This window comes from Meleagris gallopavo, chromosome 6, assembly GCF_905368555.1.
Source record: "Meleagris gallopavo chromosome 6, MGAL_WU_HG_1.1, whole genome shotgun sequence".
NCBI lineage: Eukaryota > Metazoa > Chordata > Aves > Galliformes > Phasianidae > Meleagris > Meleagris gallopavo.
Window position 1 is genome coordinate 35,801,628 of NC_139409.1, and position 16,726 is coordinate 35,818,353.

The window sequence follows — 16,726 nt, forward strand, 5'->3', positions numbered from 1 at the left end:
CATCCTCAGAACTGGCTGTCAAACTTGCTAAGATCCTCCACTGACAGGAAACTCACAACTATTCCTACTTCTTTCATTTCTGAATTTCACCATTTTAACTAGAATTGTTTCACTTAATATACTTATTGTAATAAATAATTAAATAAGCAAATAAGCAAATTAAGCTGAATATCTTCTACTAAAACCAGGAAATGAAATTTCAGTTGGCCACAGCTCTTAGTAATACCCTCCCATATACTCCAAACTGCTATCTTTCCATGTCATTTCGACTTTATATTCATTCAGTCCTTTCTTCATTCCACAGCCAAGAGATATGTTTTCACTTGTCATACTTATTGATTAATATTAAATATTGCCAGTACTTCTACAAAAATTGATAGCTAATAACTTTTTTCCAGGGCAATCTTTTCTTTAAGTCTTCACACTGAATCTGCACATTTTTTTCCACCAAAAAAAAAAAAAAAAAAAAAAGTGTTGGACATTCAGAATTACCCAAGCAACTGAGATACCTATCTCTGCCTATTCCACTCACATTGCAGAAAAACATTTCTAAACCTGCAGCAACACTGGCTGTGTATTATTTTGTTGAAGAATGATGACCAGTGCTGCAAATGATTGCTCATCTGAGGCAATGCCAATTTCATATAGTCAAATATTTACCCACCTACTGATAAATGTAAAACCTTTTTCCCAGTTAGTTTTTGATGAGATATACTCATATTGTGAGTCCCTTTCACCCAATAAGCCATACATTTCTCATTTCACTGCTTGTGTATTTAATTTTTCCAATCTAAGCACAATAATTTGTACTTGCATTTACTGTATTTTTTTTGAATTTTAGATTATTTTCTACAAATCAGGAAAATGATTTTGTACTACAATCCTGAACTTGCCCTCTTTCATCAGGTATGAGCCACATTACATTTTGATGTCATCCACAATCCCAGTATGTGTACTCTCTATTCTTTCAGACATACAGATAATGAAAATGTGGACTAGCAGCAAGTATGGAACAGACTCCTGCAGATCCTGACTTGTACAGTTCTTTTGTTTTGACAGGAAGCAATCAACAAATACTCTCAGAACAATTTATCAATCTGTTGTACAACTAGCTTTTAACAATTTTACCTGGACCATATTTCCCTACTTACCTTATGGTTCTCTGTGACAATCTTATATCAACACTTACAAAAGCCAAAATATATCGCACCTACTTATTCCCCATTATCAGTTCGAACAATTACCCTGTCAAAGGAGATAATTAGACTGGTTTGAAGGGATCTGTTCTTAACAAATTCATGTTGGCTCTTTCTTATCACCTTATTGTACTCTAGGTGCTCACAAATTGGTACTTTGCTCTAGATACGTAGCATAACCTAAACAGGATAGAGTCCTCTGGTTCGCCTTTTTTTTCCCCATGATAGTCAGAACTGTCAGAAAATGCTATGGAGCTATACTGCATCCTTATCTTCCACAATATTCAGTTTTTTACTGACCCAGCACATGATAACTTCATTCAGCAGAACTGTGCATTGAGTCGGAGATTAGCTTTACTTTAAAGAGGTGTAGGAAAACAAGGTTTAAAAGAAAACAACGGTGACTCCAGGATGAGCATCCTGATCGACTTTCAGGAGAACATCACTACTGCTTCTATTTAAGACAAACAATTATTTCTGGCTACCATGTGGAAATATTTTTACAGATTATCATAATGGAATTCAAGACCTGTAAATACATCAAAATGTTGCCCAGCCTTTCTCTACAGACAAGCTGAATTATCACTGAGGTATCTACTTTGTGCAAAAAAGTAAGAGAGACTCTTTTTGCAAGAATTGATCTGATTAGTAGATACTGACATTCCCTACATTAAAAAATGGTGAAAATTTAATAAGTTCCCCCTCCCACCCCAAATCATGGTAGTGATTAGTGTTTGTGATTAGTGAGTTCTTGCATTTGCAAAGTATTTACTCCAACATCTACCTGCAGGGAAACCTCTTGAATTGTCCTACTCAAGTTAGCTGGAATTTGTTTTCAGGATGCTTATAACAGATGTTTTATATTTATTCAAAAGCATGTATTTAACAGTCCTTTTCAACTGGCAAAATAGCAATGAACAGATAGAAAAATCTAAAAGGCAACACACAGACTTCCTGCTAAGAACATACTTAAATGGTTTTCCCTTTACTGGATGCATAATATAAAGGTAAAAGCTATACACAGATCTCCCTCAATGAAAAATAAATAAAAAATAATTGAACAGTCACTGCTTGAAACAGATTCCACTGAATCTACAACTGCTATTCTAGTGTTGTGGGGTTTTTTTCCTTCTCAGCACAGAGAGGCTTTGGTTACTTGCTCATTCCTCCCTTTCCTCATATGAGAAGATTTATTTTAAAAAGAAATACTGAACACACAGCTGTCATGAAGATTTACAGATAACGCCTTTAGAAAGAAACTAAATGATTTTAGACTATTGAGTGCCTTTCTCATTTTTCTCTGAAATGTAATTTTGATTCTGTGTAACCAGGAAAAAAGCTCTTCTGTACTGAAAGAAATCTGTACCAAAGGGGAGAAAATTCAGTATTCTCTACAAAAATGAAAAATTTCACAGACCAGTTTTATTGCAAACATTTCCATAATACTGTTGTGATGTAGATAAATAGAATTTCTATTCATTATTCTCTGATAAATTCTATCTCCAGCATCTAAAAATATAGAGATGCATCTGTAGAACAGCCACAAATCCTTTCTAAACAGGAAAGCTATTCATTTTTCTTAGTGTTTTAAATGATGTTCATCGAAGTATGATTACAATGAAAGTGCAAACATTCACTAAATTAAAAGTTTTTCATAACACTAAGAAAAAATCTACAATGTGTGAGTGTTGTTCATATAATTTAACTACCAAAAATTGATAGCTAATAACTTTTTTCCAGGGCAATCTTTTCTTTAAGTCTTCACACTGAATCTGCACATTTTTTTCTACAAAAAAAAAGTGTTGGTCATTCAGAGTTACCCAAGCAACTGAGGTACTTAGCTCTGCCTATTCCACTCACATTGCAGAAAAACACTTATAAACCTGCAGTAACACTGACTATATGTTATTTCTTGAAAAGCCTCAGCAGAGCACTTTGTGAATGTTAGTAGTAATAACTATACACACTGGAATGAGAAGAGAGAACCATAAAGACACCTGCAAATCTCTTCTGGGTGTTTAAGAAAAGAGGGACAGATATCTTCCCAGGTTAATCACCTGGCAACATTTGGAATTCTAACCTCTCTATCCAACAGAAACACTGAGGATGCTTTAAAAATTAAGTTAGAACAAACTTCCTCCGAACAGATCTGGCAAAGCGGAGTTCAAATCTCTTGGATTGAATGTGTGAAAGGGCAATTAAATATCTGCTTCACAGCTATTTTTCCAGGAGTTTTTTTTTTACTGCAAATAGTCTAAATGAAGATATTTCTCCTAAAACTGTGTTTTGTTGTAGCTGTTGTTTTCTAGGTATTGTAGAGATCTCTGAAAATGGCCACTGCCTCTCTCCCCTCCCTACTTTGGAATCATTTTTAAGAGCACCAAGAGAAGAAGAACAGCATGAGGGCATACCAGTCCTCTGACTCAGAAGTGTCAGTGTTCTGACTGATACTGTGTTTCCTCCTGTGTAGAAAACTGCTTATTTCACCTTCTTCTGGAAAATGCCTACATCCTGTCGGCTGGAAAATGTTTTAATTCATGTATTAGTCCAACTTGTGTATCTGCTAATGACTAAGTCATCTTAATGACATGTTCAACCTCACTTTTGCCTGTTTTTTTTTTTCTTCAGACTAAGAAATGGTATTCCTTCTATGAAAGAAGACTTTGGTATGTAACACTGAGGTGTTTGATCACTTTTGAGGATATATGCAATGTATGATTCAGCCTGATGTGCTCTTTCCAAAGATGAAGCTGAAAACTATGAGTAATAAGCCAGGCTACTCAGTCTGCTACTCAGTAGCAGACAGCTACTCCCAGTCAGTGGGATCTGCTGTGGTCCAGAAATCTCCAACATCCCTTAAAATTTCTATTTGTGAGAGACCTATTGTGAATGGTTCAATATTTGCAGTCATAATTCTAGCATTTGTCTTCTAAATGGAAGAGTGTAATCTGACTCTCCTATCTGTGAGAATTGCAACAGCTACAGATACTGTATTATTGTTTACATCCTTGTTTGAGAATATTGTCAATTTTGTAAGAGAAAGGTGACCACTCAGTGCATGAACTAAAATATCTGGAGTCTTGAATGAAGGTTTAAATATGTAATTCCCACTGGTCTGAAAGTCATGACTAAGATCTTGTTAAAATTCTTTCTAAGCATTAAAAGCTGAAAGGAATGAAGAGAGCTTCATTACTTTAATACTTAGGTAGTCAATCTGTTACAGAATGCTTCAAGGCTCAAATTTTTGACAAGTTTGTGGCTTTGATAAATAATTGATAAACTAAAAATAAGATGATTAACTGATCATAAAGATTTGCGTACAAAGAAAAAGCTGCACAAAAGAGCTCTTTCAATTCTTTTACAACTAGCATGAGGAAGGAGCCTTGTGAATATATGTGGGTTGCACAATGCTTTAATTCAAACATTTTTGTTTTGACAAATGTGAATTCCATATATAAATTAACAAAACTGGTAATAACTGAAAGATATTTGGAAGGGGAATATAAGTTGCCACCAGCAATGCCCACACATTAGAAGATTAGAATAGCAGAAAGCAATATATTGCACCATGTCAGGTTGTTTCTGCACATACAGTGTTGCTGGAGAAGAAAATAAAGTAATTAGAGTGTTCTCTGTATATTAGAGACCATTTCCAATTCAGACTGTTATATTTAATTGTTGGAGCAATGAGAGAAAGCAGGGTAGTAGCCAACAGACAAAAATTACCTGCATCTATTATTATTGTTATTACTGTTAAGATCATACTGTCAAGACAGGAATACTAAAACACAATTCTGGCCAGAAAGTTCTTTGTAAGCAAATGGAAGGTAAATTCAAAAGGATACACATCTGAATAACTTCTAATATTCTGAGGAAGAAAAGGCAACTACATCCAGGGCTGACAGAAGAATTAGGACCCAGCAAATATTTTAGAGTTATTAGCAGTAATGGATCAATCAGTTTTCCTATTTTCAGTCCATGCAGCAAAACTGAAATTGATGAGCTTGCAGAGATATATCCGCAGGGAAAATCTGGCCTGGTGTATAAACACTATCAAATTATTGTGCTTATTTGAAGCATCCTACACTTTTTCATCTGCTGAACCACAAACTGAAATCATAACATTTCATTTAGGTTCAATTTATGCAAATTATGACACATCCAAGAAGATAAGTACATATTTCTAATCTGATACAAAATGATTGACTTACATCAGAATTAAATCTCAGCTGGCAAATGTTGCATGATATGATTTGCTTTCTTCGATGAGGAAGAGGGACCCCAAATGTATGATTTATTACAGCTTTCTGAATTGGGTCCATCTGTAAAGAAAGAATATAAGGAAATATAAAAGCTTTTGCTGTTACATCATATTATACGTTAACTATATTTGTAAAACAGACACCACATCATTCCAAATAATATTCCATACTAAAGAAAATTAGTATTTATTAATATTATTATTAATAAATATTATTAATATTTATTTTAAGTGCAGTCTTATGAAAAGGTAATGCAGAGAGGAACAAAGAAAAATGCAGTTAGGTTATATTAAAATGCATATCCTTAGTTCTATTCTACATGCACCAGTCTCCCTTTGCTGACAAAATCTGTGTTGAAAACATTGAACAAATTTATTTATCAACAATATGACATATTTTTAAGCCATAGAAATGTTATCTAAATAAAATAAGAATATTCCATATAAAATTACTAAGAAAATGATCAATGGAACTGTGAAGGAATAGTAGGTAGAAATAATTCCCAAATAACTCAGTTTTGTGAAAAAAATACATATATACACCAGGAACCAATAAACAATCCATTTCAACAAAGGAAATTCTATAAAACCAATGAAAAATTCAAATTCTCCAAAGAATATTTTCACAGCATTTTGGATGAAACTACTTCTTTCAAATAAGCACTGCTTTAAGGATGCAATTTGACTTTGATGAAAAGCATTATTCTGAAAAAGACCTCCACCAGAAAGCTAATCTGCAGTATATGTGAGTCAGGATTCTGTTAAAAAAAAAAAAAAAAGTACTATTTTGGAATTTTGGCAGATCTTCACTAAGACTACTCAGGAAATTTTACTTTGATGACTGAGATCAGCTTCCCCGGATTTATTGGCCAAAATAATTTGTCTTTTTTTCACAAGAAGCTCTGCTAGATTTTTAAAATCTAGTAAGAGCTTTACAGCAATTTTTTAAAGCCGCTATTTTTTATCTTTGATTTTTTTTAAATGAAGCAAATACAACTAACCAATTGTCTGACAGTATCAGACAGCTTAATTTGCATGTGCCTTGAGAACAAAACACCTTTTCTATGTCCATGTTCCCATTATTCACTTTTTTGAGTCAGTTAGCAAAGGGCTATTCAATAAAGAATCACAGCTTTCTCTTGGAGTAATCAATGATTCATGGAAGCTGTAATGGTAAACAGTCGTGGCCTCTATTGCAGTGAATCCAAAACAGCTCACTAGAGAAGCAGTGTGTCATCTGACAGCTGTTCAGAGTCAGATATGAAGTAGATCATGGGCTTAAACTAGTTAATGTTGAAAAGAAATTCAGATCAAATAAAAAAAATCAATTAAAACTATAGAGTTTTATAGGAATAAAAATAATAGTAATAAAAATAAGTATGCCTCAATAATACAACCAAAAACCAAAACAATGACTAAAATCAGGGTATATTGAGTTCTAAAACACTGTGACATGCTGTGTAAGACAATGCTGAGACCAGACCGTGTGCTTACAGCACTCATTTTACTTTGTAACCCAATCTTTAAAAAGCCTGTGGTTCAAAAAATACTATTGCAGGGGCTCAAAAGGCAAAAAACACATAAAAAGTAAATAGACAGAAACAGCTTTTCTTTTTTTTCAACTGCTCCGTTATTCAAGAGGTGACTTCTTATACCAGCAGAACTAATATTATCTTCACCTTGGGATTTTCAACACGAACACAAAACCTGGTCTTAACCAACAATATTTTATAGCTGCCAGAATTTCAAGAAATTAAGCCTACATTTTTAAGAAATTTCTGCATTGTGTCTTTGTAGGTATAAAACACAGAAGGAAACCTCAAGCTAAGATACATGATGAAATCAATATATGGTAGCAGCACATTGCATGTTCTTTGATCCAATGTATCTGCTTTCCTTCACCTTCTTAACTGCAGTTCCACGATACTATTAATTCAGCCTTAGGTTAACATGTTGAACTCTGACACATTATCTCACAAATGCTAAAAGAGAGTTTATAAACATCTGACCTCTAATATCATAATTCCTCCTGAGCGCTCTGGGAGATCTCAGTTCTGTTACGCTGAGGCCTCGATAACTTTAAACATTAACTTCTTAACTCAACTGGATCACTTTCTCCAAGATGAAGTATAATAAGGTTCTGATTACAAGGCAGATGTGGCATTTACCTTACATTGTTGTAACACAATTCTATACTTTATCATCAAGTAATTCTCTAAAGTGGCACCTGTCTGTCACTTCAAATACCTCATATGTTGACGGATAGCAATGTAACCTTACGGATTTTTATTTTTTTTTTTAACTTATGTTTCTAGGTTTTGAACAAAATAGGCCCCAATTTTTTCTTGACCCAGGATGTTTGACGCAGTTTTTCATCTTTCTGCATCTTTATTCCTTAGAGCGTTCTTTCCTGCTATTCTTTTTCCATTGATGCATCAGTCTTTTGGTTCTGTTTGATAGAAAAGTGTAATATTCACCACATATTTTAAAGAATTATCTACTACTTAATGGAGGATAGCTTATGTCAAGATGCTAACAATCTTCTGAAATGCCACTCTGTCATTTAAAATTAGACAGCCAACAAAACAGCATTTAAAAATAGGTACAATAAATATTACCATAGCTAATAAGCTGGAACAAATAAATCTATAGTTGGATTTAACTTTGCTCACAGAAAGAATTCTGGGTTCAAATGAAATTGGATTTCTGGTGGAATTGATGCTCAGAGGTTGAGAACAAGACAAATGACTTCTCAGAATTGGGGGGGAAAAAAGTGAATATGTAGGGTAGTCTTTTCTGTATTTATTTTGATCTTAAGAAAAAACATGGAATTTCTTTCTTAATGCTCCACACATTTTCTCTAGTTTATCTACTGATACAGAAATCCATCTGCACATTTTCATTTCTCTTTCTAAAGATACAGACTTCTAGATATACAGCTACATGGCCTTATTGTGAACGGGGTGATTTGTGTTTGCGGCTCTATAAGAAGAACTGTTCTGGGCAGCATCCAACATGATTAAGAAAAGTTACTTCAAAAAAAAACAAAACAAACAAACAAACAAACAACAAAAAAAAAAAAAAAAAAAAAGCCTTCTCTGCCAATTACTCTTTGAGACTGCAGAGCAGAACTAACTTCCAAACAGAACAGAATATAATAAATGCTGCAGGAGAATATTGGAGTGCTATTTGACATTGTTGTTTTTTTCCTGGAGAGTTCATTTGAGAAATACTACAGATCCATAAATTTCAAATAAACATCCAAAACACTAGATAAGCTTTCAGAAGTTTTATGCAAAAAAATTTCAGAGAAGTAAAAGGTGCAGCACGATAAGCGCTAAGATCTCAAAGACTCTGGAAGATAGAGGGAAGCCCTGTTGAGAGTCAGAGGAACAAAAAGTTGATTGCAAGGAAAACAGAGAGCAGAGATTTCATGGATGCATAAAGTGGGAAATAATATCATGTAACTGAGATAATCAGCATGTGTAGAAATACTTAGGAGAATCTCCAAGTACTTCTGTGATCACAGACTGTTTCTGATTCCACGTATAAATTGTACTTCAACTTATGTAAATGGTATTTGCTTTCAAAATAAAAGTTATCATAATAAACTTCATTAAAATCTGCTTTTTACTTATTATTAGTGCACCGTTGCAATCACTGCATTTCTATTTCTTAGACGCAATTGATTAAATTTACTCCATTCACAGTGAAGGACTGAGAGGTTAGCAATTACATTAAAAATTATGATTCAACTGTCAAAGCTGTGCAGCAGAGCAAGGTTTGTAAGATATCCCTTTCACTTGTGAAAGTTATTTTCATTGCAAGTTACAACACAAAGAGGATAGCCTGTACTATATTTCATGTGTTCACTGTGTTTTGCTTTGCCATTATCCAGAACTCAGCATCTCTTAATATGTAACACAGGCTGTGACAAAATTTCCTAGTGTACAGTCCAGACCCAGCAATTTGTTCAAGGTTCACTGCAAACCCCAAGATAATTGTGAGCTTGAGCAATGAATATTTCATTTTTCATATTTCATTCAATTGATTTTTGTTTTCAATACATAAAATACAGTGTAATGTTTATTTTTTTCATTTATAATTATTCTAACTGAAAATTCTGGCAACATGATATTGTTTGCTTTCCTTGATCACATACTATAATCCCTTCCCAAAATCTTCAAGTGAAGCCTACGATACTTCAGCAAAATCCAGGCTTGAACGGAGGGCATGGCAGAACCTTGTCCCTTGTTCCATTTTCTAGCAGTTACATTACCAGTCTCATTTGATTTTGCTTGCTTGCTTCAAATTCAAACTTGTAAGCCCAGTGGCCTTAGCCACATTCTTTGTTCTTGTGCTTCTCATAGTGTAAAATAATTTTTTATTTTGGGTGCTGTAGATAAAAGAAATAGCTTTTGTACAAAGCTTGCAGAATCAAATATCTCCCAAAAACCACCCAGCTTTTTAAAATCCAGATTCTGATAGAATACCATGTTACACTGAAAATCAACTTAAAGGAATGATATTCTGAACACTGATTCTCACTGTAGGTCTGCATTTCTACAAATAAGTTAAAATGTAAGAGCCTAAGTTAAACAGCTACACTAATATTACTGCACTTGCAGGCAAACTATTAATGTCTCCGCATGTGAGCTGAGTCTTGTATGAAGATCTTAATCGTAATCGTAAAATTAAGAAATAAAGATAATTCAGAAAGAACTTCTTTCATTCATTCTCTTATGTCCCAACAAGTGATGAAACTAATAAGACCATTGCAAATAACATAAATTCTGTACCAACCGCACGCACAATGCCTTACTAAGTAAAATAGAACACAATCCTTACATACAGTATATCATTTACACTTCACTACATCACCTTCTGAACTCAATCCATTCTTAGGACTACATGATTGTTGCATTTTTAGTAGCAAACTGTTCAAATGCAAAACTGCCTCCTGCCTTATAATTTTGATATATTGGTAACTGCTTTTTTGTGTTTGTACTAAAGCTACAGACATGCAGCTTACTAGTTGACTAGCTTTAGTATCTTCCCTCAGCCATGTAATGCCACTGTCATTTATAACTGGAGAATATTTTTATATGGAAGTGCTCTGGGCCTAATTTGACTACTTCCAAATAATAACTGAGCACTTCTTTCTTCCCTTTGATCCCAGTAGCATTAAGAATAGAAGTAATTTCCTTCACAGTCATGCTGATCAATTATACAGATGCCACGTTATTATATGACATCACCTTATATTATACTATTATATAATTTTTTTAATATAGAAATTGAAGGTTTGGAGATCTGCTTCAGATTCAGCCTTATCCACCCATATATAGTGCCTATATTATGCATATTGTCCAACTAAGTAGTACCACCACGTTCTCCAGGACATGTTCAAGATTTACCACAGCCACACACACAGGGTGGACAAAGAATGTGCCATAGGTCTTCTTCTAGAATCAAACTTCCAGGAAGCATTTGACTCACGTAGTGTCACACAGTACAGTTGATTTTTCCATGTGCATCCATCTCAGATCTTCCGAAAGTACTTCTTTAATGTACATATTCAAAAAAAAAAAAAAGCCCCATGCAGCATACATTACCTAATTCTTTCCATTTTAACTTACAATCTGATGCAAAATATGATGCATTCTTAATATACCAGCATCCAAATCAGAAAGAGAACAGTTCAACAACAGCTCAATTATTTGATCTTATGTATGTTTGACATTCTATATTTTCATAAGAATTGCTGCCTATCTTATTCTGATATCACTTTACTCTTTGAATAATAATTTTATAAACTAACCAAAGATCGCAATTCAAAAAGAAGGATGGGACCAGCTTAATGAAAATAATTAAGTACAAAAATGGATGTTCAACAATATTTTCGTATCATGAGAAAGTAGAATAATATGATATCAAATGATTAAAATACTTGTTCTGAATGTTCTACCATGGATGGTTTATCCATTTGTAACTAATTTATTCAGTACTGTCTTAGATGAATAATTATGCATTGAATTGGAATCAGCATTGCACATCTTACTGTCTACTATTTCCCCTCTTACCAATGTTAGAAGCAACCTGATGTTTTTGATGGATATAAAGCAGAAATATTACTCAACCTAGTTAAATGTAAAATAATTCATGAAAATTACCTGCAATAATTTTGATAATGTACAATATTTAAGAAAAGATAATTTCTAAAACAAACAAACAAATCCCTATAAACATTTCCCATTGTAACATGTTTATGTAATTTGAATAGTACTTCAGAATGAATTCCCAAAGACCTCCTTTTTATTCTCTTGTTGAAAGCTTTTAAGTGTGTAACCATTTTATTTTCTTTCTTATATGAAGCTATTTAATTGTAGCAGTTGTGTAGTCACCCTTCTGATGCAACTCTAGCACTTTTCTACGGCTTTATTTTTTTTCTTTTCTTCTTGTGGACATTTTCACTTGGCAGTGAGGTGCTGAGGCAGCAGCAGCATTTCTGGCAAACTGCTTTAATATAGAGAAACCAGTCAGAGCAAAAGCATTTGCATTCACAGTGGCATTGTGCAGAAATACTGTAACCACATAGCAATTATGCAAATCTGTATACTCTAATAGTGGTTGTCAGTCAAAAGAGAAGAATTTGCATATGCTAAGGCTAGTGAGAAATAATCACACAGTGATTATGCTAATCAACCACTAAACAACATGTGAAGTACTGTCAAACTGGAACAAATCTCTGATGCATGTGCTAAATACAGAAATATCCAGTACTAAAAGAACATTAAAATTGTAGATCAAGCCCTTAAAAACAGAAAATACCTGAACTTAACATATTTAAGGATACACATTTTTATAGTATGATCACTTATTTTTTCTGAAAGACTCTGTGTTTGTTCTGTTCACAAGATGGACAACGTTCACTTAATGAGCAACTGTTAAGTGTTCTGTTTTCTTCGAGTGGTTCAATGAATGGCCCTAGACCTCATTTACTGCACAGAGCTGAAATGCTGCTCTCATTGGGAATTATCAGTCTATTCATTGGCACTCTTACAATTTTCAAGGACACAGGATTTGAGTAGTTCACAAAGAAGTGAAGTATTAATGAAGAAATTTTGAAAATAAGTTGAAGGATGATATTTCCCAGAAATAAGGGACAAAACTGTGCTCAGGTTCCAGTTATCCAATTAAGTAAATCTTATAGTACTTATTATTGTATTATTTTTCATATGTTCATCACACAGTTCCTCAACTCAGATTCATCTGTGGAGGTGCTACACAAGTCTAAATGCAGCCTTACATGTTAGACTCACAGTTCAAAGAGTCATCCAAGAAAATTTTGGATTAAGTGACTTCCCGTGCATCTCTCGGAACAATTTGCCATGGTAGTATTCAACTGGCTTTCTGGCTGGAATAGCCTTTCTTTTTGTTCAGTCCCATCTCATCCAGATATTTTTCCAGTGTCTTTAACAAGCAAATCAAGATCATAATAAATAATAGTATTCTGAATTACAAAACCATGATTGTTCCCAAGTGTTCTTCCAAAGGATGTGCAAAATACTACCAGGCCTAAAAAGTTTTCCCAAAGGAGAGAAAATGAAAGGGAACTAAACGTAGCATGTTTGTCATATTTCTTAATTATCCAGTAGACAATGCTCAATAGTATGATTGCAGCAAAAGAACAAACTAGCATGAAATAGACCACCTTGAAATCGAGAGAATAATTTGCAGCATTCCTGACAGATATTTTAAAAGTTGTAAGAAAAGATGGGGTAACTTGTTTCTTTCCAGTTGCTTACTAAAATGAGCACTGGTGGACAGTAAAATATGATTTAAAACAAAACAGTTTCTTGAAACATGAAGAAAAATATTTTACACTCTCTAAGGATACAAATAAAGACGAAAAACTATGGTTCACAAAAGCCATTTGTTTTCTAAGCCTCAACTAACAACAAAGCAAAAACAAGCTCATGAGAAAAAGACACACACACACAAAAAAGCAAAAGGCATTTTCCCCTTTTGCGCTTAAGAAAAGAGCTTGGAACAAAAGGTTGGCAGGCATAATGAGGTTATACAACAAATTCCCAATAGGATCATTCACATGTGAATGAATTTCAGAAAACTGGACCAAATGTTATAATTGGTATTTAATAATAGTGGGTCTTTCTAATCACAACAAAAACAAAAGCAAGATGTTTGCCAGACAAGAACTGGCAGAGAAGCATTTGATTCACTTCTACAAAATTGGGCCCTGAAAGAAGAAATTCCTCACAAGAGAGTCCAAAGCAACCACTGCAAATAATTAGGTTTTTCAAAGTAGTGATTGTATAAAGATGTGTTTAAGGAGAGGAAAAAATACAAAGGTCACTAATGTCTCCTATTTATTTCCATGGGAATTACAATGGATACAAAGAACAGAATAACACTATTTGGTAGAGTGGATTTTCAGCTACAAAACACTATTTTTCAACATAGTCATCACCATTAATATGCATTTTCATCAGCAATGAACAAAAACCTGCATGCCGTACTTGTAAAAATATTCATGGCCATCCAGAACATAGCTTAAAGTTCACTCTGCTGTTGCCACAGCTGAAATTCATCAGCCACTGTCTCACATTCACTGTTTGGTCTCCATAAGCATTCAGCAAGCATTGATGAATGTCAGTGGATGCCATTCTTTTCCACATGGAGGAATTCAATTCCACACCTTTGAGTCATATGCATTTCCATGTCAGACACCATTTTGTCAGACTCCCCTCTGTCACCATCTGTTGCATGGCTACAAAAATGTAAAGGAATATGAGCAGGAAGATTCAACCTCTATTGCCATACCACTTAATATCTGCTCTGACCTTGTGGGCCATAATAAAATAGGAGGCATTAGTTTTGGAACAGCCCACTTAATTCTGTAGTATGGCCTACTACAATTACTTAGACTGTTTCTAAAGTATATTATTATTTATTTATTTTTTTTATCATGGTCATTCTAATGACCTCAAAGAAGCCATAAAGTCCCAAAGAACCCAAGTGATATTTCAAGCATAATTAAAATATTCTTCCAATTCTTTATTTTTACAACATTTCAGATGATTTCAAAATCTATTCTTGTAAATTTTAGCACTGGGAGAAGTTATAAAATCTAAACCCTACTTCTAGATCCATAGAATATGAGAATAAAAGTGACTCCAAGACACTCGTATCTTACACCATACAAGCTAAAAATGTTATGGAGAGCAGATCATTTTACCTTGGATTTTTGGAGAGAGGGAGTGTACAGAAGTGATTAAATATTGTCATGAAGTAATGGATAAAATACAGCAGTCGAATCTCAGAGACAAAATTTGTTCAGATTCTTTTTTTATAATTGTCTCAGAGAAAACAGTTCAACATTTCAGTTGAAACTGTTACCAAAGATGTTCTGCTTGCTTAGCTACTAGATCTCTGACAGATCTTTACTACAGAATAATTAGAAAATTATTGAATTTCTCTCCTGTTTCTTAACCGAATGTCAGCCTTCTCTCAAAATCTTGTAGGTGCATTTCACTTCAGGTGCAAATGCAGAAAATTTTTTTGTATAGTTATTTAATCACCAGTGCTGTTATTTTTTCCCCTTTTAGGTCAGTATTGAAAAATTTCAGAAATCAATTCTTCCTGTCTTTCTTCAGGAAATTCAAGCATACAAAACTCAAGACAATTTTATTTAAATTGTCAGTAATTGTCATCAATAAAGAAAAATACTTTTCTCCCAGTTTCTCACCTTGGAACTGCAGTGCTACAGTGCTAAAGGTATATTCACTGCACATGTGATGCAGCTGGATATACCTTTATAAGCAGTAATGATTCAGTATAAAAATAGCTATAAGAATTGCTGTGCACTACTATATTCACAGTCGTTATATGTATCTCTAAGAGCATTATATCTCCTTGCATGGAAAAACATTTTGATTTTCCTCAGCTTGTAGCTTATGATCCACAGGAGAAGTCACCAGCGTGCTTGATATTGTCAGCTCTAAGTCTTGCCTGAATTTTTGAAAGAGGTTGAGAGATTGTTGCATGTTCAGGAAACTCGCTTCCACTAAGAGAGAGAGAAATATGAAATAAATAGGAAAATGAAATAGGTAGTAAATTATTTTGATATATTTGAAAGCTTATATACCAATGAATGTATGACTTGCTGTACTTCATAACTGCATATGTAAAACCATTAGACTTCAGTACTAAACTGAACAGGTCTCTGAGGAACATGAGAAAAAAGGTGGTCAGGTCTGATTGTTTTCTGGTTTGCAGTTTAATACGGTATTGGAAACTGTAAAATTAAGACCAGTTTGATTTCTGCTTCAGTCTCTGTAGGGCGAAACAGTAGACAAAGTCAGAAGAGTTAGAACAAATAGAATTATAATACTATTGACTCTACTCTCTGCCAATTGAAAAGTCTCATATTTTCTTAAAATAAATGATGGTACAAAATCAAAGTTATACTTCCTAGAGGTGAAAAGGACCAACTTATTCCTATATTGGGTATCCAAACTATAACTTTACTCTTTCAGTGATTCTCTACAAATCACCACCAAGGTTCATTCTGCCTACTATTAGTTTTAATGATTGAATCATTAGTGCAATCCAGCACTAAACAGCTGTGGAGAATATAGTTATAGCTCATTCATTACTTGAAGTGCTTTCATTTCTTCCTAGCCATCTCTGAAACGTGATGCATTAAGTAAATCTCAGCATGCTTTTTACTCATTTGGGAGAAGATTAAATATTAGCAGTGTACATTTCCATGCAATTTTACCCTTAAATATTTATCTGAATGATACAACAAATTTAAAATTTAGATAAAATTATTGGCATGGCAATTATTCTGACCCTGACTTCTCAGATTTTCATAGATCACACTGGAACTAAATGAAAGAAAGGAAGGAAAAACACTTGTTCACTGTGTGCATTCAGAAGTATTAGTTGAAATGCTCAAGATATAGAAGATTAGTATGGCACTTATTCCATCTTTCCACAAATAAATACTAATAAATATATACAAAGTCGAACATCATAGAATCATCACAGAATCACTGAAGTTGGAGAATGTAGTTAAGAACATCAAGTCTAAATATGAATATTTGGAGATACTAGAGGCCTTCAGTTCAGTTTCTAGAACTGTTTCATTACTTTGCTCCCCTATGTCATTGTAAAAGTACAATATAACAGTGGAAAATTCATTCACTTCACCATCATGACAGTTCACGACACAGTCTATTTT

General features: G+C 33.8%; 1 protein-coding gene across 3 annotated transcripts in view; it reads right to left on the reverse strand.

Moving 5' to 3' along the window:
* The window catches only part of ZNF385D (zinc finger protein 385D), a 389,701-nt gene that overhangs the window by 80,481 nt on the left and 292,494 nt on the right, over positions 1 to 16,726 (reverse strand). For 2 of the 3 annotated variants that reach the window (XM_085226334.1, XM_085226336.1), the window contains one exon: positions 5,408 to 5,518. The exons of the other annotated variant lie outside the window; for it this stretch is intronic. In XM_085226334.1, the coding sequence (XP_085082460.1) occupies positions 5,408 to 5,518 (111 nt within the window). The remainder of the gene's footprint in view (positions 1 to 5,407; positions 5,519 to 16,726) is intronic. 3 annotated transcript variants of the gene reach the window in all.